We start from the raw sequence: 24,252 nt of genomic DNA, 5'->3' as shown, positions 1-24,252 counted from the left end.
AAACAGATGGCTGGCTCTTTCTAGTTCAAAAATACACTTTCTAGCACCTCTAATGCTCACTAACGTGCTGATATTGTTTCTTTAATCCATACACAAATATGCAACAATATGTAAAAAAATTTATACATTTTGTGATTTTACAGGGCGTTATACATGTTGTAATTAGGTAATTTAATTAGGTAAATTATTGGCAAGAAAGCAAATTAAGTGTACTTCTCAAATTGAGTGAAATTATTCTTTAAAAGGCTCAGAAAGTATCACTGGATGTGCATAATGTGGCCACCTCACTGTTTAATATTCCACTTTGAGGACAGGGGCTTTTTCAGTGATGTCAGCATGAAATATTTAACAGCCTGCACACCTAGACCTGTCAATCAAGCAGTCTGTACAAGCCCACACAGTCATAAGAAGAGGACCACAGTGCCATAGGTGTGTAGGATATTTTCCAAGCAAAACTCAGATTTTTATCAAAGTCTATTGTGACGGATACTCTTTAAGGAGAGGCTACTGAGACAAGCAAAGAAACAGAGCAGCTTTAATAGAGCTCAGCCGCACTGTATCATACTGATACAAAAAGAGACCAAATGAGACACAAAACAAATGGCGAGTGACTTAAAATATGTACATTTATACACATGCGAGGGTAAAGGGCTGTAAGTGATCTGTGGGTGCAATGAACAACAGTCATGAACAAAACATACATGGTGGAAATCATATGAACTAAACAAATGTGGTTACAGAACACAAGATGTGACACATTAAAACTGCCAAAACCTTACGTAGCTGCAGTCATCTCCATTCTTCATTTACTGCCATGCTTTAATGTATAATTACCATATATTTATATGCAAGTAGTTAAGCATCCTTCTTCCACTTTTAGGCTGAGTCAACGGTGAGTTACTTTTCAGTCGGGAGAGGAAGAGTAGTTTACAACACAGGCTTGTTATTGGAAGAGGTATTTCACTGCACATAGACCCATGTAAGTGTATAGACCTATTTAGCTTAGATACTGTATCTGTGTAGCTTTTAGGCATTATCAGGTTTAATACTGTATCTGCATAGCATTGACCATGCATTCATTCTCATTCACACAGGTACTTTACTGTACCAGTACATCAACCATTCACTTCTACACAAGAGAGAAAACAGGTATATAGAGGAAGCCATTATAATAGTCACACAGCTTTTTTTTTAACTTCCCTTTTGCTCCATCCCCATGAGGAATCATTTAAAACACAGAAGGATGTATTCTGTTGGAATTCCAAGGAATGGTCTGCTAACAGTGAGTGAAGAGACATTAGAGCTCTTTGGCAAAATGTATGATACATCCACAAAGAGGGACTTGTGGGACACAGTGGCTACCACTGGACAATAGATGCACCCAACTTTGTAAAAAATATTCTATGTCTTTTTGTGTGTGTGCATGTGTTGGATCTGCAACCCAACCTTCCTCTTGTTTTCAAGTTCCAAACTGTCCTTTGAGAGATGAAGATAATACCTGACGTTAAACCATCAGAGAGATGTAATGGAAAAGGCAATATACGTTATATATATAATATACGTTTTTGATGCTTTCCCAAGAAGGGCCTGATCCTACTATAGCATTTTTGATAACTCGGTAGGTTATTCATGCATTATTGTGCAATTCAATGAGCAAACACACAAAACTGGATGCACAATAAACATTAGTAAAATCAACAATGTACAGGCTACATCCAAAATGTATCCATTTATGTCAATGGCTTGAGCTGGAAAATGATGTGAATTCGTGCTTTATTTCTTACAGAAATGAAATCTCTATAGTTTTTTTTTGCATCGTTATATATGTAGCAGACAAGCACAGTCCGTTCATAGCTAAGGGAAAATATTCTTCAGCTCAATCAGTTAAGAGCTTTTTGTTGAATCAGAACCTCATACACTCCATCAAATCTTTCCACCTATATACAGTTACATACTATACACACCTAGTTTGTCTGCACAATGTGTTCAGCCGTGCAAGTGTGCCCGCCCGTGCTCTACCTGTGAACTCATTACATTTTAATCCCCCGCCAAGGTACACAGTCATTAGAGTATATCAAATCTGCTGTTCTGGGCCAGGCACCTGGGATTGATCTATCAATCTATCATGCATTCCTTAATCCTCGAAAAGAAAATGAGTTGAGTTTTCAAATGATATGAATTCTTCTGCCTGGCTGGCGAAATGTGCAATGGGCGTGAGGAGTTTTTTTTTTTTTTTTGCCAGAAAGTAAAAGTAAAAACCAACAGCAGAAAGAGAAGATGGCTGCATTTTTACTGTAACGTTATATGTGAAACAAAATATGAGTCTGTATATGTGTAAGCGCTTTTAAGTAAAAACAGAATGATGCAGTCCCATTCTTAACCACAAAGGGTGTGATTGTGTGAGTGGTGGGGCTGTATTGGCGTCTTTATACACAAACGTCTAGCCCCAACAGCCAAGAAGAAGCAGCTGGCCTAATCTTCGTAGATGAGCGTGCATGAGATTAGCTTGTGCGCACACCCACAATGGTGCAGGACTACAAGTTGCTGCAAGAGGCTCCCGTTTACAGTCTCCTACAACGTTGTCCTCTTCTCTTCCACACCTTGCCTTGCTTTCCATTTTTCCATCATTACCATCCATTCAAGTACGTTGAGGACAGGAGTAAGGATACTATGCGTGATATGTATATGATATGAGTGTCTCTGTGCATGTATGTGGTTCCTAAAGGGGGCAGGTGTCAGCGGTGGATTCACAGAGGGCGCTGGCATCAGAACAGGGTCCACTGCAAGCAAAGTGCAGCAAAGAGCAGCGCAACGCTCCAGGGCCGTGCCCAGCTGGCAGGCGCCGAGCCCCCTATCACTTTTACTGGGGGGGGCTTGGAAGGGTTCTCATGTGGGCTGTCACCTCCAGGCTGTCTCCCAATGGGCTTTCCTTCACTGGAAGCTTCTGGATTTGCTGTGAGAAACATAAACAGATAGAAAGAGAGAAACAGGAGGAGAGAAACAGACACAGATAAATGGTTTGGCTCATTGCTGTAATCATGGTAATCTGCTTTAATGTCCTAAAGTCCATTAGGCTTGTAAAATTGTACATAAGGGGCTCATCATCATCCAATCACCATTCCCATCATCTCCTTCCATGGGTTTTCAAAAACAGTCAGACATAGAAATGATGTCTGATTATGTCTGTTAACAGATTAAAAATGAGTTTGTATGTACATCAGAAGAAGTGCAGCTGTGGGTGTTTCAGTCAAAAGCACCAATTTTTTATTTAAAATAGTGCTTTAAAATATTTGGAATTAATGCATTTAAATGCAATGCTACTGTTTTTACTGTTCAGCTACCCACTCACTTTTTTTTTTTTTTTTTATATTATATTTATTTACATTTTCCAAATTAAACAAGCAAACAAACAGGGCTCAGATGCAGCTATTGCCAGTTGTTACAGTCACACTTATTGCAGCGGTAGGAGGAAAGGTTGTTGATACAGGAACATAATTAGCTTACTGTATTTTAGCTTTTTCGAAGTGAGTTAGGAATGGGTTCCAAGAACGGGAAAACGTGTCCCTTTGACTGGTGCAGAGTTTTTCCATTTGTATTATGGATAGCATATTGGTGATCCATATCTGAAAGGAGGGAGGAGAGGGAGACTTCCATTCCCTCAATATCAGTCTCTTGGCAACTATCAGTCCCAGTACCAATGGTTGCCGCATTGTAGTTGGAATTGCCCTTGTTATTTGTGAGCAGCCAAAAATAGCAAGTCCAGGCTCGGGCTGAAGGGGCCTCTGATATGCTTTGGAATACCAGTCAAATATTTTAGACCAAAAGTTTGTCAATGAGGAGCAGGACCAAAAAGCATGGGACAACGTGCCCTCTGACACCTTACATCTGTCACACACTGGGGAAACTGACGGATATATTCTATGTAATCTGACTTTGGAATAGTGTAAACGATGGACAATCTTAAATTGAATTAATTGATGTCTACTGTTTATAGAGCAGGAATGTACTGTTTATAGAGCAGGAATGAGCTACCCACTCACTTTTAAATCCTTTTGTCTAAGCTACACGCAACAAACCTGTGCCACTAAACACTGCCGCATGGGACACGATCAAATAAAAACTGAACTCCCACTTTGTCACCTCCCCACATATCATGATGGAGGACTGACTGGGTGTCTAATCTCCAGCAGCAGATGATGGACAGCCCTAACTGTGTCATTACAGCCAATCAGAGATAAATCAGGGCGAGGAGGGTAGGGCAGACATAAAGCAACCATTTTATCACAGTCCCCCGCAAACACACATATAACGTTACACACACAAACGCTTTTCTGCTGACATCGGTGAAATCCCAGCTTCCCTTAAAGAGGACTTCACTCATGTCTCTACCCCTCGCTGTCTCTCTCAAACCTCATCATCACCCTGGCTCTGAACACATCTCTTTCCTCTCTTCATCTCACTTCCCTCTGGGATGCGAGCGTGTGCTCAAAAAATCAAAAGGAAATTATTCCTTCTGCTCATTACCCATCTGTCTTTCCATTCTTCTTCATGGATCCCAGAAGGACCCAACCCAGCCCAAGCTATGTACATCAATTAAACATATTACAACCCTCAGCACAGCAGAGTGCACCACATGGTCTCTGTCACCACTTAAGTTAACCTGCATCACTAAGACCTTACAGGTGTCATACATTTAGTATGGGCCCATGTGCAGGAGATAGGGGCTTTGCACACCTTGTGTGAGTTCCTAGAGAGGGACAGGGTGAAATCAATGAGCCCTGGTCCCAATGGATGCAGAAAGAAACCAATAGAGACAGGGGTGGAGGATAGAATGACTGTGTGTTGTGATAAGTACTGACAGCGCCAAAGCCCAGTGTCAAAATGTCTTTTTAAGCTGTCGCTGTCACGAAAAAAACGGCCAAGTCTGCAATGATTCCCACCAGCATGTGTAAAACTGATCTGTCTAGCATTCATTTGACTTGACTGTCAAGCAACTTGACAACCAGGTGTGTGATACGTTTTAAGATATTTCATCCATATGAAATGTGAAAAATACATAAAACTCCAAGCAAGAGCTTTAATTTCCTAAATGAATCACTTCTTCGCCGATATAAAAGTAGACAATGTATTGCTCTTTTAAAGCTGTCATCCAATAAGATTTTTTGTTCTCCTTTCACACCTTCCATGATCAAATGTTTTTAATTTTTAAGAATGTATTCTTTTGTAAAACTGAGAATGCATATCAACCCATCCCTACTTTACACTTGGGTTTGTATGTGTGCATGTGTATTCATGTGTGAATAGGGCTAGGCAGGGATCTAGAGAGAGTTGTGTTTTCCGTGCCAATGGTTTTTGTTGTTCCAGTAGACAATAGACAAAGACATCGTTTATCCCAAATCAGATTGCTGTTATTGTTTCAATGGAAATGGGCTGCATCTCATCAGGGAGATGTCAGAAAACAGCATTTGAATGGGTCAACACAACACTAACAGTACTCCACCGCAGGCTAAGCAACTGGCTAATCAATGGAGCAGGTCCTGCCAGAACAACCAATAACGACAGAGATAACGGCACTGCCAACTTGTTAAAGTGTTTTTGTATATATATATATATAAATAAAGGTAGGCATTTTGGATTGCATGAAGTTGGACTGCTTTGTGATCTTTGTGATCTTAGTATACCCATTCAAGTAATCATCCAACTAGGTCCATTTTAAGGCAAAGCAAAACTAGGTGATTGCCAGCTGGGAGGGGCATAAAAGAGAAGAAATGAAAGAGATATTTTAGTCATTTACCTTATGTTTCATTTACTTTTAAATGCCTATTCCTTTATTTATAAACCACAGCTCACAGAATACTACACAACGGGGCGTACAGATGTATTCTGAACTCAGTAGACCAGGATGAGACCTTGGAAAAGACCCAGACAATGTACAAGAGATAATGCATCCCAACCAGTATATTTTCTAGTATCCCCCACAATCAGATGGAGGACATGCCTGGGAAAATTATGCTTGAACTGTCCTCATACGCTGCTGTTGTGATCTGGACCCAAGAAGTGTCCAGAATTCGATAGATGGATGAATGTTGCAGTTGTACTGTGATAGATCTGTTTGACATACGTCTTACACTGAGCATGAGGATAAGACTTATAAATAGATTTAAACCATTCTTAAAGGTCCAGTGTGTAACATGCTTAGTTGTTCATTATCAAAATCTGTGTTGTCCTTTTTCATGAATATTTACCACCACCATCAATTCCAAGTATTCCTATTTGCTTGAAATTTTGAAGAAGGAAAACATGGAGGACCACACGTATTCAAAATCCAAATTTCAGGAACAGGAGTCTTCTTCTTCGCCCAGAAATAGAAAAAGGATATTGAAAAGAGCAAGAGACCAGCTTTTTGAAGCGTGAAGGCTACCGTGGCTGTAATACGTACTTTGAACTGCGTGGTGCGAGAGAGTTGATTGTGATATATGATGTCAACGGTTGATGGGAGAAATTCCTACACATTGGACCTTTAAAGACGACATTTTGCAAAACTGTCAGTAGTTTGAGGTCTTGAAAACAGATGGACATCTGTTGTGAAATAGGGACAGTTGGGTGCTCCATGACAGAGCTCTGCCCTGCCATTGACAGATGCCGTAAAGTTTAAGATACAAGTATCACTTTATACTAATTGTGTATGTAATGCAATAATGCACTTTAACGTGGATACATTACTTTTAAAGAACACAAAATCTTTAAACAATTCTCCAGATGTTGTTTGTCCCAACATGTGGGAAAACCCTCAAACTTTTTTAGGTCAAGGAAAAAAACTAAAATGTCCACACAGAGGTCACACACTTGATAAAGTCCAAGATTTGTTAATATATATATATATATATATATATATATATATACTAACAAAAATATTATATATTGCGATAAGTGTGAAAGTTATGTGATTATATCTATCACACATGTTTATTATTTATGACATTTTTAACCATATCAACCAGCAAAAGTTGAAAATAATTTAATTGTTAAAAGAAAACTGTAAAACTAGAAGCTGTAGAAACTTGAGAAAAATAACATTGCATTGTATTAAAGCTTTCCTAAAAGCAAGCAACCACTTGAGGTACAAAGAAATGAAAAACCAGGAGGGCAGGAGGATAATGGAATGTGATGTTGTTGTCATAATGAGACAATGTAAGCACATAAGCCGTGCTTCATAAGCTGGCTCATGTGTAAATCCCCCAAATATGGTGAGGGAAAAAAAAGGGGAGCACAAACAAGACAGAAAAACAGAGGGCGGGCAGGAGTGAAAAATGACGGAGAGGGTTAGGAGAGGAAGGAAACGGTTAGATTGGCTTTTCAGTATGAGGATGAAGATCCATCGTCACTCGAATCAAAACAGATGGAATCAATCACCCCGGGCGACTTCAAGGCTACGCGATGGCACGCCGACATGCTTCTCCCATTACAACGACAGTCAATGACATATGTTCCCCACCAGTAAAAGACAAATGTGATTTGATTGGTAAAACGCTTTATAATAGGCGACAAACAGTGACAGAGAAAAACAGGGTAACAGAAACCCGAGAGACAAATAGAACTGGAGTGCTAAGAGGTCTGAACAAGACCACAGACCTTTATGTCTGGGAAGAAGTGTGTAATGTGTATTTATGTGTGTTTGTGCGCGTGTGTGTGTGTGTGAATCGAATACTAGCATAAGGAATGGGTTGTGGAAGCTTTCATTTGTCATCAAAGCCTGCAGTGGACATGGTCACAGAGAGGAGGAGGATGGGGGATCATGTCACTTTGTACATCTGCACATCCAGCACTCTGATATATAGTAACTACACACACAGTCCAAGGAAGCAACACAGCTCAACCCCAGCCTGTAGCTTGTTAAAGAGGGATGTTCTGTCTTCTGCCACCTTGTTGAACTCTGTGTTGGCTAAGTGTGTGAGAAATGGTTCACAGTGTCCTTTGCCACTAATGCCTCTCCAGATGGGCAGATTTGTGTGTTTTGAGGAGCAACAACAGCTGCTTCTAACATGCCTGGCCACAGCCCTGAAGAAGAGGTGGACCTCAGGCTCTAGCCAAGAGGAAGGAGGGATGGCCGGGGAGGGAGGGAGGGAGGGAGGGAGAGAGGAAGGGAGGAGTAAGGGTTAGAAGGTGAGTGGGAGGAATGATAAACATCTTGGCCATCATTCTTTGGAACAATTCTGAGGGACAGAAATTTGCAGGATTGTTCTTTGGGTAACCAATGTACATTTTTTTTTTACTTCTACTTTCCTCCCTCTCTGTCTCTTTCCTTCTCTCTTCTCGGCTTCTTTTGGTTAGCCAGCACATAGCCACTGCTGCCACACAGATTAAATCAAACCTATGCAAAGGGAAGAAGCAAACAATCCTCCCTCTGTCTTCAACTGATAAGATTTAATCTCTCTTTTCCTCAGCACGTCATACATACTGCACTGTAGACGAGAACACACACAGAGACAGCAAAAATGCACACAACATACATGTACGCACAAAAACATGCTCATACACTCCGGAGAAGCAGTACTAGGGCAACGGGGACAAACCCAATGAGTTAACCTTGGAAACTAATGGTCCACATGTGTTGTGCATGGCTGTGTGTGTGTGTGTGTGTGTGTCTGGTGTGTTGTGCAAGCTTGCATGGAACTCTTGACTGAACACATAGCTGCAGAGCTGTAATCCAGTGAGGAATGGTGCTACTGTATACTGGGGCTTAGCAAGTTGCCACAATATATGCTATCAAGATGACAAGGCAGCTTTTCAAGGCTCAACATGGACTTATATCCATTACAAACATCAATGTGTGTTCTATTCAATACAATTGTGTTTATTTCTTTTTTTTAATTTCACTGACATAAGATCAGCCCAGAATTGTGTTGTAGTGCCTTAGTTTAATTACAGTGTAACCTACTTTTGTCCAGTGTAACTTAACCCCACGCAGAAGTTACATGTGTACTGTAAATAGAAGACTTTAACCTGTTTATCATATGCTTCAAAGCACCTGTGGCAGTTTTCACTCGTCTGCATGCTCTTTACAATTATAAACATGGTCAGAAGGTGGAGGTTTTATTCATGGCACATCAAGGGAGTGTGGTGGAGGTGGGTGGAGGTCAGCAACTTCCTTCTCACTCTTATTCTCATCATCTTCCTCTCTCCCTGTCTTGGACCTTCAGGGTCTGCTCCTTGCTAAGCAGCTGATGGGAGACGGATGCAAGGGTGGGGTGTGGGGGTGTAAAGCAGCTCATGGGCCTGGGATTTGACAAGGCCACTTGATCTGCCTCACGGTGATGTTTCATTCAGTGAGGCAGACCTTTGACACCATTTTTTTTCACCACTCACACAGGCAGACATAAATGTAAGCATGGATTTGCGCATGTTCATGGTGCATGCACACACACCGACGAGCATGGTGTTCGAAATTAGCAGTGAGACAATACTGTGTGTGATTGGGAAGTCACCCCTCTCCACACTGTGTGCTCGGTTCCAGTTAAAGACTTGTGAGATTGGGCAACTGTTCCTCTACTGAGACGGCTCTGCCAAGGGGCTGAATAATGACACTGTTGATTTGCTAGATCAATCCTTATTTGCTGTAAAACAAGATCTTTATGCAATAGCCAATATGTCTGTGAAGCGTGGGCACCAGCTCACCATTTCTCAAATGCAGTGAAGTCAGAAAAAATTATTTGTACCATTCGTCTCCGTCATTAACAGGGGACGGAGCATTTGCCTCTGATCCAACCTGATGTGTGACCTTTTGCCAGATATTTGCTACCTGCCATCTATCCCTTCGAGAGCCACAGGGTCTCTGTTTCCCAAGTGAAGATAGAGAAGAGACACATATGTGGTCCACTACTCCCTTTTGGTATAAGCACATATTTCAAAGATGTTTTAAAGTTTTGGGGTAGATTATACTCAAGTAATTTCATACATGTATGCCACTTTGTGTAGACAGACTGTGTGCTGGCCCCTATTTGGTGTTCAAGAATTTTAAGTTATACAATACTGATACATAGAGGACTTAAACCACATATCCATTCAGTGACCATTCTCACTCTCTGGTTGCAACATTATCATCATTTCCACACAACACAAGACTTGAATGCATGAGGAGGCTTGTGTATGGGACTATACGCACCAAGAGGTATGCACAAGCCTCTTTTCATTCTTAGTTAAAGCCAGCATTACTAGGAGACAGAGCTATCAGTCTGCCTCCGATCAGACCTTTGGACACCAATAAAAGACTGATGCTGCTCTTGGTGGCTATGGATCACGGGTGTCCTGACATTGTTTGGTACATCTGGAGAATGTTAAAACTCTCTCTGGGTCACTATGTTTTTCAAGGCTTCCCTTTCACTGTCTTACACACACAAACACACACACACACACACACACACACACACACACACACACACACACACACACACACACACACACACACACACACACACACAGACATATACCGTCCCAAGCACTCACACGTTTCCTTATCTCTTTTCACACACAGCTTCTTACAAAGAGCGGTAAGGTTAGAGGTTGGGGAGAAGGGGAGGATGCATTCACACAGTTCATTACTAGCCATCCATCTCTGTGCTGTTTTTGTCCACGACTTACTCTTTATGTGGTGCCATGTCAGGCAGGGGCTCCTCGCCCTGTCAAACTAATCTCCCTATTCCGTATTCTAACACACACACACACACACACACACACACACACACACACACACACACACACACACACACACACACACACACACACACACACACACACACACACACACACACACACACACACACACACACACACACACACACACACACACACACACACACACACACACACAAACTCCCATCTCTGGGAACTGTCCCTCTGGTTCACAGGCAACCTATATAGGGAATCCAGGACTGGTCCAGGGTCTCTGGCAGGCCACTCAAGGGGCAAAAATACAGGGGCACCAGTGGGGAACACATCTTAGCCTACAGCTAACCTAGCAACGGGCACAGCAGCATGGCAACTCCAGAGCAGGGATCAGTGGAATGGAATCTGCCCAGTGTGATTCTTGGCTGTACTAGACTATTAAGCTCCTTTGCAAGATTAAGATTTACTCCCCTATACACACACACAAACACATACACACCGAAACAAATAGGGAAAGGGGGCCCTGGGAGGACAGTGACCTCCACCAGTCAATGTGAGACACTCTCGAGATGGAGGGGAATCCTGACGAGAAAGCAGCTTCTATGTAGTAGAGAAGTTAAAGGCCCAGTGCAACTCCTTAGTCTCACACATAGATTCACGTTGCACATCACATTCCCCACCTGAACACGGATTTTGGATATCAGTGCTCAGTCACACACACACACACACACACACACACACACACACACACACACACACACACACACACACACACACACACACACCTAACACTACTGTGTGCACTTGCATTAGCAGGTGTCAGGTTGTCCTTGTGGAAAGAGAAGCGTGAAGGGTGCAGACTGCAGAGATAAACTCACAGTCATATTTTTTTGCACTTTCCCTCTCTCACACACATGCTTGCACACACTTCATTGCCATCCATTGTAGTCGAGAAGAAGCAATAATCAGGTAGCAGCCAAGAGACGCTGTCAACGTGTGTCTCCTGATATAACATTTCACACATGGATCCCCTCCGCCCTGCCACTGGAATCAACCAAGCAATACAGAAGTCTCAAGTTGCATGCTTTCACTTGTTCTCACACGGTTTCTCTCTGTGATATTGTGTGTGGTCTTGCCTTGGGTATCGAGAATCGAAAAATGACACATTCAACCCTTCAGAGCTTGCTGTTGATGTTCAAGTGACACTAAGGGCTGTACGGCCTGGAGTACGGAAAAGATGCTTTAGTGTGTGCGAACTGTGATTAGGGTGCTACCTGCTCAGTGACACCAAGGAGCAGCAGCAGTGCCCACACAGAAAATAGAATGAAGTCTTGTGTTGCTCCACGTGACTGGCCCCCTCTCAATTAAACTGATCTAAGTGATACTTGCCGTTTCAACTTCAAAGTCAGAATTCTGTGTGGGAATAAAAAAAAAGAAAGTTGTGATGTTATAAATGTTTGATTTTGTGGGGGTGAGTCAAATACTTTGATGTAAACTCTTGGTTGCATAACTGACTGCAACTTTAGAATCAAATTACTCAGAATGGTGCACTAAGTACGCTGTCAGTGGCCCTTCCTAGTCTAGGGTGACCAGACATCTCGAAAAATTCGGGACAGTCCCGAAATCCAAGCAGTTGTCCTGAATCCTGCCCTAATTGTCCCGAAAATTAGAGCAAAGTCTCAAGAGCAGACTCTCGAGTAGTTATAGTCTGATAGAACATTAAAAACTGTTCATGGGGATTGAGCAGCCAACGGGAGCTGGCTGCAGGACGCTGCAGCCAGCTCCCGTCATTGGCGGCAACAGTACGTAGGCCCCACATAGGTGCGAATTTTGATAACACGCATTACTATTTTTTATTCATTCATTCATTCATTCATTCATTGTTGAAATGGAGGCTCAGGCTGGTGTCCCGGGACCCGATGAACACATAGCCAAAAGCAAAAACGTCTCTGCAGGTGCCTGGACTGATGTGAGAAACAGATGCTCATTTAACCTGGCCCGCAGCGAAATTAAAGTAAAAAATGGATTAACAAATGAGCTGTGCAGAATTCCAAAAACTCTTCATGTGAAAGCCTCCAGTGCCGGCAGCAGTGAAATCCTCGGCGAAATATGCCAGCGCCGGGCCTCCAGTGCAACCCAATCTTAGGAGGTATAGCTTTAGTGCATTTAAACTTTTGTTGTTTCTGTTATTTTATACGCACTAAGAAAATACAACCTTTTTTTCCCCCTTTCATGTTATAGAGTAGATGAAGAGAGCGCAAGTTGCAGCTATGAGGCCAGGGAAAGTGCACGTGCAGGCATGAAAATAATAAATTATTTTGGTGCGGAGTTTTGAAATTCATGTTAAGTGCAGGCAGGCAGCCATGAGAAGGAGAGATTGGATTGGATGTTGCTGATGTTAAAGCGCAGTCATTGTGTTTGTTTTTATTTGTTTTCATAATGACACTTAAGTTCATGATTTTAATGATTTTTTTTATTTGTTTTTTCGGGTTTTCTTGCATTAAAAATAATAAATCGTTTTGGTGCAGAGTTTTGACATTCATGTCCCCCCCCCCGCCCCCCTCCCCCCGTCTCGTCCTGAATTTTACCCATTCTCATCTTGGTCACCCTATTCTAGTCTGATCTGTAATCAGCTGAAGCAGGGAGAGGTCAGTCCTCTTCCTGCCCTCAGGCCTGACAGCCTGTTCCAGGTTCAGCTCTAATTGCCACATCAATTATGGATAAGGGAGAAGGGCTTTGTCGCTCTCAGCGCTGGTCAATAGGATAGGCCTTTAATGTAGTGACTTGTCCTGCATGCACGGCCCTTTGATGTATACACGTATATAAAGCCGCACACAGACTTGGACTGCAGGTAGTCAATACAAAAATTGGCTCATTGCTACCAACCTTCATTATCTGCGCGCTCATGCAATCCTTAAGCACCTCTGTTATTTGAAACAGATACTCTGATCGAGGTTTTGCCTTTAAAACAAAAGTTTGCATCTTTTGAGCTTGAGATAGAAGTGCCTGTCTGGGAAAATCCCAGCCCAAGTCCTCCCATGCTTTCTCTCCTTCTCCCCTCACCTAGTCTGTATTTCCCCCTGCATACCAGGCTGAGCTGAGACAAAGAGGATCAGACTCATCCCTGCTTATCCTTCTACTGTATTTTTCAATATCAGTGGAATGTCTGCTTTTATTTGCTCAGTGCAGTGTTACAGCAGGAATGCCAGTTTATGTGTTGGAAGCCAGGGTTGGGCTCCAGGCGAGTCAAGAAAGTCAACGGGGTCACTCACACAACTCTCGCCCCCAAATCTCTTCCCCCCCACCATCCTCACACCAATCCCCATCCCAACCCCCAGCAGAGAAGCCCAGGTATGGGCATTAATAAAGCAGCCCAAACAAACTAGTGCTCGTCTGTAGGTCTGTCTGTTAGTGTGTGTAGCCAGCAACTGATTATTTCCACAAATTCATTGAGTACTGATTCAATTTAAATCCAATGACAACCAAAAGGTTTGGTCATAGCCTTACTGGGGACAGGGGTGGAAGAGTGGTGTGCAAGAGTGTTTTGTACCCAATAAAATTCAAATCATATCCATTGAATTTGCAGCTTTCAATAAAGAAAAACTTTATGAGTCTGGACACCGTCTTTAAAATGCCATTTACTGCTTGGAAACATGCACATGTCATAAGAATTTCTTGTTATATTAGTGAATAACAGCTCCTTCTGCGACACTGTAGTTAAAACTTTTATGCGGCTACGGTATGAGAGCACTGAGTCACTAGCAGTCCTTGTTTCTCTGCTGGTAAACTTCATTTATAACCTGTTGCCCCACCAGATATTCTTGGTGTTTCTAAACGTCCCAAAGGTGTGCTGGAGAGGTTCAATCATAAAGGTCTCACTGATACTGCTTAGGAAATGATGATGATGGCTAATGAGAACCATTCTCCTCTGATGACCGTGTACCTAGGGAGCCCTTTAAGCTAATATGCTCTCAAAGTGCCATAAAAACCACAGGGCAGAATATGCCAAGCTAGGAAGAAAAAGTGTACCAATGAAAAGAAAGGTGGAAGATGGTGTAACAAGGGATGGATGGACAGGAAATGGAAGACAGTTGATCACAAATGCGGATATGTACAATAAAAAGTTGTGATACAGGGATTATAATTAGAATATCTGTCAGGTAGTTTATGTGCTAACAAATGGGATTGGGTACATATTAGTCTAGAGGATTATCCCTATTTGTAGAGTGTCTTTCCCAGTACTTATTTCGTAGGGAATGATACTGAAATGTCTCAGAATCATTCACAGCAAGTCAAGTGTTGAGAAAATTACGCAATGTCACAACATCAGATTGAACAAATAGATGACTCTGCATATCTCAGTGAAAATGTGACTCACTAATCTTACATCCATCCGCAAACCAGACCATGTTCCTGCCCAGCAAAGCCATCTCTGATCCTCTTGTTCCTTCTTTTCCAACCCTACTCTGCCCTCTGGAGCTCTCTCACAGCCCCTTGAGCTCCAGATGAAAGGCTAAGGGAAATGGCAGTCCTACTGGTAATATCCGCACCGGGACACAGCCACTACATCTGCTGGCCAGCCGGCCTCTACGCACGCCAGTCTCAAAGGGCCCTGGCTCAGTCCAGGACCTAGGATGGGAAGATCAAGGGGTTGGGATTGGTCCTACCCAACCTGGCGGAGTACACAAGCACCAAATCCCCCACCCGCCCTCCTAACCCCCGTCTCTCACGGTAGATTGAATCATTGGTTTCCATGTTGCAATTGTCTTCTCTTAACCACAGCCCTCAACATTTTATTCTCAGGTCAGCTGTACTTTCATGCCTCTGTTACATTTTATTCTCATGTCAGCTGTACTTTCATGCCTCTGTTACATTTTATTCTCATGTTAGCTGTACTTTCATGCCTCTGTTACTCTGTTACACCTTGTACTGTAGCATGACATCATATAGGTCTATGGTATTACCCCTCTATTGTTGTAACCATTTACTTTCACCTCTACCTCTGATCCTGTGTCCTGACCCGGACTGGCATCACTTCACTCTTAATCTCCACTCTTCTCTCCATCGTGCAAGCTTTCGTACATGAAAGGCAGGTGTGTGCCGTGTCCAGGGCAACAGAAGGCTGTAGTGGTCTTGGGGCTGATCCAGTGTTATCCTGCTAACACTGGTGTAGGTAAGCCATATCCTGCCCAAGCAGCCGTTCATTTCAGGAATGTGCTTCCCCTGCCAGGGTGAACAGCTGCCGCACACCTTTATGGCCTTTTTGGCTTTGGAGAGAAGTTCTCTCCAGGCCTTTGACATTCAGGTACAAACACACCGTCAACCCAAGAACATTATGAGGCCGATATGTCAAAGTTGAATCAATGTATCACGGTCAGGTTCACGGTCATTATCTATACAATATAGAGTCTTTTGAAAAGTCAAGTGATAGAAAGGAGAACTCCACAGAAGTGTTTTATTCAACTGTGGATAGCAAACTTTAAACTGCATATTACTGGACATTGATAGATGGCAAGCTCAGATTTTGCTCCAGTGCCCTTTAGCCTTAAATTGATGCCATACAGACTCAACTTTCTCTTCTCAATCACCTTCTGAAGGTATGTGGAAGAATAAGGGCTAAAAAAGTGTGTGTGTGTGTGTGTCTGTCTGTGTGTGTGTGTGTGTGTGTGTGTGTGTCTCTTTCTCTATGAGTAAAATTCACAACTTACATTACAGTCCATTTTCAAAGAAAAACATCTACACAAACCTAGCAGCTGTGGATTTAAAATAGTGTTCAGAGTTTACCTCCCTTGCGGTCAGGTTCCCCCCAACCCCCCTCCCCCCCCCACACACACACACAAACATTTACAGCCAGCTGTTTCCTTGGGGTATGCAAGGAGAGACAAGAAAAGTTAATAAATGTGTCCTTCGACTCAAGAATAACAGAAGCACACATCTCCAGTCTTAAATCTTTCCATCTTGTCATATTTAGATAATTATGTTCCTTCATGCTAATAGAGAGGTTTAGCCACTGAAGTGCAGAGTGGGTGAGCAATGCCGGGGGTGTCTTCACTTTCTTGATGAGCTCACCAGTGTTCCTGACAGATGGTGTTTGTTACCAAAAGAGAATTGTACTTTCATGGCTGTGCGATTCACACTTCTTCGCAGCACATCCCTGCGGCTCAATCACAGGAAGTGTTTATCCATGCATTTACTTCTCCTCTTCCTCTGAGATGTATAACCTGCTTTCTGCTCCTTTTGTTTTTATGACTTCTCACACCTTTGTCAGGCAGACTGCCTCAACAGCAGCGCAAAACAACACTATACTCCACTTTTGAATAGTTTCTATTCTTATTATTAGTGTTGTGTTACTTTCTGTTCTTACCTGCATTTATGTCTTTTGTTTTTTGTTGTACTGCTGCAACAACCAAATTTCCCCGCTGGCGATCAATAAAGGTCTATCTTAATTCAAAAGGTGAACTTTAGCAGTGGGAAAGCTTTTAAATCTCCAACGTACCATCCTAAACATCTTTAAGAGTTCATAAAAACTAAAAGCAAACTTTTGTACTGTATATTCACTTTCAATATCAAAAACAACAACGTCTCTTTTCCTATGTCTGTTTTTCCAGATCTGCACAAAAGGCTAGAACAGAAAAGACTTTGCCCACTCTGCAAGAGAGTCAGAGTCACGGGAGCAGACAGACTATTAAGACAATAAAGTACTGTTCTACCTTTTGATGCACAGACATTTGGAGTCTCCGCTCTCTTCCTAATGGAGAGATAGTGGTCTAATGTGCCACTGTGGGTCTTTTAGAGATTAATACGTGAATGAGCTAGCTGCAAATGAATAGCTTCTTTGGAAGGAGTAGCCATAAGTGTTCCGGGCTAATACAGTTAATAAGCCATAGTCACGCCACCGAATGCACCACAGAAGAGGCTCTCATGGCTGCAGGGGGAGAGAGATGATATGGTTCATTAAGAGTCACTGATTTATTCTCCTGTTCATGGCTGTGGTCATGGCAGTTCGTACATGACTAGGCCTTGTTTAGTTGGCACACAAAGTACACAAGCATGTCTCCAGGCAAGGGGAGCAGGATCTGAACCAAGATTAAACAGGCCTGACATCATGCAATCAGACTTCACTTTCTTTTAGAAGTGGAGAGCTAATTGGAGTATGTGAAAATAGTGTGACTTTTCCAACTCTTGTTTTGTAGTTCTTTGCCCATCTGTAATCTGTTACTCAGCCTGTCATATAGTAACAATGTGCCCAGTTTGTATATGATTGCATATATTCATTTGATTTAAGCAATAACTGATCTTAGATATGTATGTAGAAGCATCTGTATCTGCATTCTCAAAAATGCTTTCAGCATGCAGGAGGCTATACGCATGCATCCTATCTCCTAAGTAGGACTTGCAGGAGTTCCATCACATCTGATTGCGGATAGAGACAGTGAGTCTGTTCTCTGGAGATTAGCGCTGTTCATTAGCTTGGTAATGACGTCTCTCTTAGCATAACAGTGGGTGGTCATGCCCCCTTTTAACATGGACCTTGGGAGCCATCACAGCTACACAGAGGCAAACTAGGGCAGACTGAGGTGGAGACAGTTACCAAAGCTGATGTTTGGATCATCAATAACAGTTTAACCAATATTTGTGAAGTCATAAGAGAATGAGCATGAACATTTGTTTTTGTTTTAAGCCGACTTCCCCTTTAATATAATGTAAATCCCAGTAAGTCAATAGTGCATTGGGATGCCAACTTTTAAAAGTGTTTAAACACACTAACAGTTTAAAAAAAAACTATATCTAAGTGACTGTAAAACGGAATTAATGCATGCTTATTACCAAAGTCATTGTCTACCTGAAAGTTTTGGAAATTGCCAAATAGCTAAACATAACCACAAACCGAGTTCAAAAAGCCAGGCTTGGCTGGTGTGAATGAATGATGTGCCAAAAAAGTGTTGCATAGGTCATGGCATCAATCAATGTTGTTTAATACTAGTGCCGAGGCTGTAATTTGTCTTTATAGATATGATTTTGTTACAGGATGACAAGTATTCTTTTGAAAGCTAAAGGACAGTTGTACTGGCAACAGGACTCACCAGGATATGGATTTATATTTTGAGGACAGACTAATGGGTTTTGTTCTGTAAATCTCAGACAGTGGTTTTGATTGATTATCCCCTGCTGTTGGGATACTGCTGCTGCCGTCAGAGCTCTTAGAAAGGCTGGCATGTTTTATCCACATATCAACAAGCAGCAGGGCAGAAAGGACGTGTTCAGAGCTGTGTGTAACTAGGAATGTAATGGCTATTGATTGGTGTATTAGCTGCATTGTGGTGTGGATAGCCTTCTCGCTACCCTTTGGTAAAACTAGACCAGTAGTTTTACGATGTGCCGATAGCACACTAAGCCACAGTGGTCATAGTCGTCTATTGTATGCTGAATGAGCCCTAATGCTATACAGTGGCTACAGATACAGAGCTAGGGAGCTGCAGAGGATTGGTGGCCTCCTAGTCTATATCCACAACGTTCCACTTCCGGGATTGGTCTGGTGCCGCCGTAAATTCCGCCGGATGTCCTTCTTTTCGGCCGGATGTCCGTTACCTTCCGCTTTCTTTGTGTTGCCATTTTAAACTCCGGTCGATTTATGAGGATTATGGTTAACTGCTCCTCAGATCTCTGCAGGGTAAATCCAGACAGCTAGCTAGACTATCTGTCCAATCTGAGTTTTCTGTTGCACGACTAAAACAACCTTTAAACGTTCACGTTCCACCAAAACAAGTTCCTTCCTGAGGCTATTTTGCAGCGGCACTGGGGCTCTCTCAAGTGCTTAGCGCCGCCCAAGACGATTGTGATTGGTTTAAAGATATGCCAATAAACCAGAGCATATTTTTCTCCCAACCCGGAATACTGTGTGGACTAGCCAGACCTTCCTTAGCAGTGCTGTGGAGGAAGGTCTGGCAAAGAGAGACTATTGACCTCCCAATATCTCTGCCTCTCCTGCATTGGTCGATAGGAGCAGGAGGTGGATAAGGACAATATTACAACACGTCGGTGTTGACTTCATGGTGGCCAAAGAGAGGCTGTTGAAAAACAGCAATGCCTTTTGTGTCTAGGTAACAATACTCACAATGGGGCAAATTTCAAAAATGTTTGAAGAAAAACCCAAAAAATTTAGTTTGACAGTTGTCAAAATGCCATTTACAGTAAATGATGTGGCAAAAATTGATGATGCTGCGACCCAAGTAACTCAATAGAGTTAAATGCTTTGTTGGTATGTGAAAATACTTTTAATTGCCTTTTGGATCTTTTTTAAGGATCTTTTGGGGACATATTCGCTTTTATTTTGATAACAGAGAGTGGAGAGGTGACAGGCAACGAAGGGAAAAGGAGGAGGAATGAAACGCAACAAAGGTCGTTGGCCAAATTTGAAATAGGGGTTGATGTGATTACATGATCTTAAACACCTAGGCCAATTGTATATAATTTGCGTACTCATCTTGAAGCACCTGTTAATGTATTTTAGTGAGCCCTCTGTGCAAAACATGCTTATGTGCTTTCGTGTTGGACTGAGTAAACATGGTATATGTTCCGCATGAAGAGACTGCTGAATCAGCATCTGGCATTTCTGCAGCACAAGAATTAGGGAAGCCAAAGAGGCTCAGTTTCACCGGGTCTGTTTATATTGTGTTTGCCTGTCTGCTTGCTTGCATTATACCGATTATACTGAACCTGGCACTTGCTGCTAGTGTATGCATAGATAAGTGCATATTTGCTCCTCCTCTACTCCCTCCATGCTAGTAAGACAATGCCTCACACCTGACTCCTTTGTTTAAATGTGCAGGTGGAAAAAAACAACATGATAATAAGGGATGATTAACAAGAAGCGTCTACAGGAGATGAAATGATTCTCATCAAAGCCAACACAAGCCCAAACAGCTCCTCAGTGCCGCGTGTGTGTGTGTGTGTGTGTGTGTGTGTGCCCACTGAACTAAACTGGCTTGTTGTCTCAGGATCTGAGGAACCTCCTGTGCTACCACATTTCTCTCTATTCTATTCGACACAGCATGTAAGGATGGCAGAGTGTGAGATTGTGTTTTAAAGTGAAGTTCCCTTGCCATGCAGAAGGTGAAAATAATTCTTCAAGGCTCATTATGGTACACTAAAGAGAGAAAGGACACCGCCTTGTCAGAGGCAGATCTATCCTTAGTTATATGACGCACAAAATCAGGTGATTAAAGCTATAGAGCAATTAAGATTATAATAGAGCTATTATAAATCCTCACAAAAATTGGAGTTGACATCATGTGGAAGGGGAGTGATTAAGGAGTGGGGTTCTTACGTGCCAAGTGAATGAAACCTATTACTTATGCCAACAATATTGGTCAATGAACAGAGGATTTGTGTGTATGTAAGTGTTTGTGCATGTGGACATGGGAATGTATTACTTACAGGTCTGGTCTTGACCATCTCCTGAGGCTTGACATCCATCTTCATCATCACAGTCTGTGGTGCTGCTCTCCTCTGTTTCCCCACTGCCTAGTTCATCCCAGGCCTCCATCTGGCCCAGTTTTGGAAACCTCTCCTGAGTCTCCTGAACCACAAATACAGAAATACAAAGTTTATCACACACTGGTTTATGTAGAAAACCAATTCCACTACGTTTACAAGCAAACCTGATTCTCAACCTGGTACAGCAGTGGTCTTCAAGAACCCTTTGGTTATCATATATGAGCTCAAGCTGCATCCACACTACTACGTTTTCATCTTCAACCGGCGTTTTCAAACTGAAACAATCTCTGTCATCACGAGCGTTTTGGCACAGGAAAAGCTACTACTACTGAGTCTGATTATTATGACTTCATATCATGTATCATCATTGATGAACATGAAAAAGAAGATTATATTGTTTTTAAACTGCTAAAAAAAGTCATTAGTTTTCCTTGTAAGTGCAATTCTCGGCAGGGATGCAAAAATGTGGAACACCTGTAACTCCGCTGGACACGCTAATTGTCCCAAATGACTCGAATTATAGCTTGCCTCTGTGCATGTAAGCAGTAGTAGCATTATAAAATGCAGCATTTAACAGCACAACAGCTGCTTACATTGACAACAAGGTCAAAAACCACTGTAATTCGTTATCCATGTTGAATTTACCACTGGCAGTCGAGGTGACGTCTGTTTTCCTCTGAAAAAGGGTCCCATGATAGGGGCGTGATGAATCAGGGAAGGACACATCGCAAGGGGACGGGTGTCCACATCATAGTTTCCAAATGTCTCAGTTTTAGGGGCGTAGATGTTTGGAAGTAGTCTAGGCCTCTACTCATATGTAACAGAGGCAACTAAAATGCTCACGTGAAATACTTTTGCGAAGCAAGTTATAGAAGTTGTAACCAATAAGTGGAGAGTGTTTCCCAGTGGAACATTATGAACCTTATGTCTCCTGTGTCCCTCATCATGCGCTGACATTACAATCCCTATAAATGTCAGCAAGGGCCCAACAGATTATACATAGCATCCTGGGGAAACACAAGAGCAGTGTTTGTGGTGTACAGTAAGGGGCCATGGGTGGTAAGATGACACGTTGCATTTAATTACAACCAGCATTGATTGCAACCCCACAACAAACGTTTTATATCTATGAACTATTAACTTTGGACAGCAACATGTATACATTTTGGATAAAGCTCAATTTACTTCCATCCTGGCGTTCAGCTCTATATAATACTCTACTTGGTAAAGTTTACAAGAAACCAAATAAATTACTATAACACTAGTGATCTTTTAGGTGTGTGGTTTACTTGTATGGCAGTTAGAATGTCAAACATCTGCATCATCGTCATGGGTATTTTCGCGTCACTCCTGCATCTAACTGTAATCAACACCTGGACCTATAGTCACCATATCACGCCGTACTATGACACAGTTCTGCATGAAGACTTTCTCAGCCTGGAGCGGGAAACACTGCTCCTTATGATGTTCCTCCCTCTCAGCATGGGGTCAACTAATTAGACCACCTGCTGGTTCTTCCTGCTGTCCACCATCATCAAGATGGTCTTTGTTCCATCACACCATGTCTGACAGGAAGCTCTCCTGACACAACAACAAACGATCCTTTGGAGTATGAGGGTAAGAAAGTGCCGTGAATATCAGATTTGTAGAACATGTATATAGAGACACACACATGTTCAAACTTCCTCATTTTGACCGTCCTTTAGGTTGCATGCATACCCAGGCGCGCGCACGCGCACACACACACACACACACACACACACACACACACACACACACACACACAAAATGAAACATTCATGAGAAAGCTGACAAGATCAATCCTTGTGCACAGCTGACCTTCATTTGGAGGGAACAACCACTGAAGACATGCTGAGAGGAGGGTGGGCTTTGGGGTGTTGAGGGATGACTAATTTCCTTGCCATTGACACTACACTATGCCTGTCACTCAACACACCTGACAGCAACGGTGAACTTTATGCTGCGTTCAGACCGGGAAACAGCGATCTGGCTATTTGTCGCGGGGTGGTGCAGTGGTCTGGGAGTGTCAATGAAACGGCCCATTTGTGTGACATCCTGTTGTGCTCTTTAACCCCCCAATGTAGCACAAGTAGACTTTATATTTCACAGTTACTGTTTACCGTCAGATCGTTTATAGATCCCAATGTTTCCGACCGTTCTTGAAGGCAGCTTCATTTCACGGAGAAAGAGAGAAAGAAAAGAGAAAAGAGCAGATCGACTGTGCGTCGTTGTTTGGCGAGCATCAGCTGTCACACAAACTTCTGGGCAGTTCAGTGCTTCAGTGTTTCGTTTTTTTTTTTTACTTTCTTGTGGCAGCAATAGAGGCAGTGATCTTTCCTTTTTCCTGGTTACTGTACTGTACTCTCACATCGCCTCTAAACCGACTGACCGCCGGTTACATGGTTGGCCACCGCAGCATAACGTGGGGCATATCTCCAAAAAATAAAACACAGCAGGCCTGCTTAGGTACACTGTATACTGATTACTATATGTATACTGACAATGCTAAATTAAATGTAAGCTACAATCCTGAAACAAGACTAAGAGACTAAGAGCAGTTGTAAGAGTCTACAACCGCAACAACTTGCTGCGTTAGCCTCAAAATGTATTATTATTATTATTTTCTTCTCTATTATTGTGCTATATGTTCCAAATGTAAAGCACTTTGAGCTGCATTCTGTGTATGAAAGGTGCTATAAAAATAAAGCTTATTATTATTATTATTATTATTATTATTATTATTATTATTATTATTATGTAGTAGTAGTAGTAGTACTTTGATCTTTGAGCTAAATGTTAACATCAGCATGCTAACATGCTCACTTTGACAATGCTAACATGCTGATGTTTAGCAGGTATAATGTTTACCCTGTTTACCATCTAGGTTTAGCGTCTTAGAATGCTAAAGTTAGCTAAATAGCGCTACAAACAGTGCAGCTGAGGCTGATGGGAATGTCATTAAGTACTTGGTAATAAACCAAAGTATTGGACAATTCTGACCTGGTTTTACCTGCACTCACACATATTAGGAAGTTAAGAGGTACTGTCTGGATACCTTAAATATCTGTACTT

The 24,252-nt window shown here is 42.3% G+C and overlaps 1 protein-coding gene across 3 annotated transcripts in view; it reads right to left on the bottom strand.

The window, feature by feature from the left end:
- Positions 1–518: 518 nt before the first annotated feature.
- Positions 519–24,252, bottom strand: part of gpc5c (glypican 5c) — a 121,605-nt gene continuing 97,871 nt past the window's right edge. For all 3 annotated transcript variants that reach the window (XM_039815596.1, XM_039815593.1, XM_039815594.1), the window contains 2 exons: positions 21,100–21,241; positions 519–2,953 (listed from right to left, as the gene is read on the bottom strand). In XM_039815596.1, the coding sequence (XP_039671530.1) occupies positions 2,766–2,953; positions 21,100–21,241 (330 nt within the window). In that variant the 3' untranslated portion in view covers positions 519–2,765. The remainder of the gene's footprint in view (positions 2,954–21,099; positions 21,242–24,252) is intronic.

Source organism: Perca fluviatilis, chromosome 11 (genome assembly GCF_010015445.1).
Source record: "Perca fluviatilis chromosome 11, GENO_Pfluv_1.0, whole genome shotgun sequence".
NCBI lineage: Eukaryota > Metazoa > Chordata > Actinopteri > Perciformes > Percidae > Perca > Perca fluviatilis.
The sequence above is the reverse complement of the archived record's forward strand: the minus strand, read 5'-3'. Positions and strand labels throughout refer to the sequence as shown.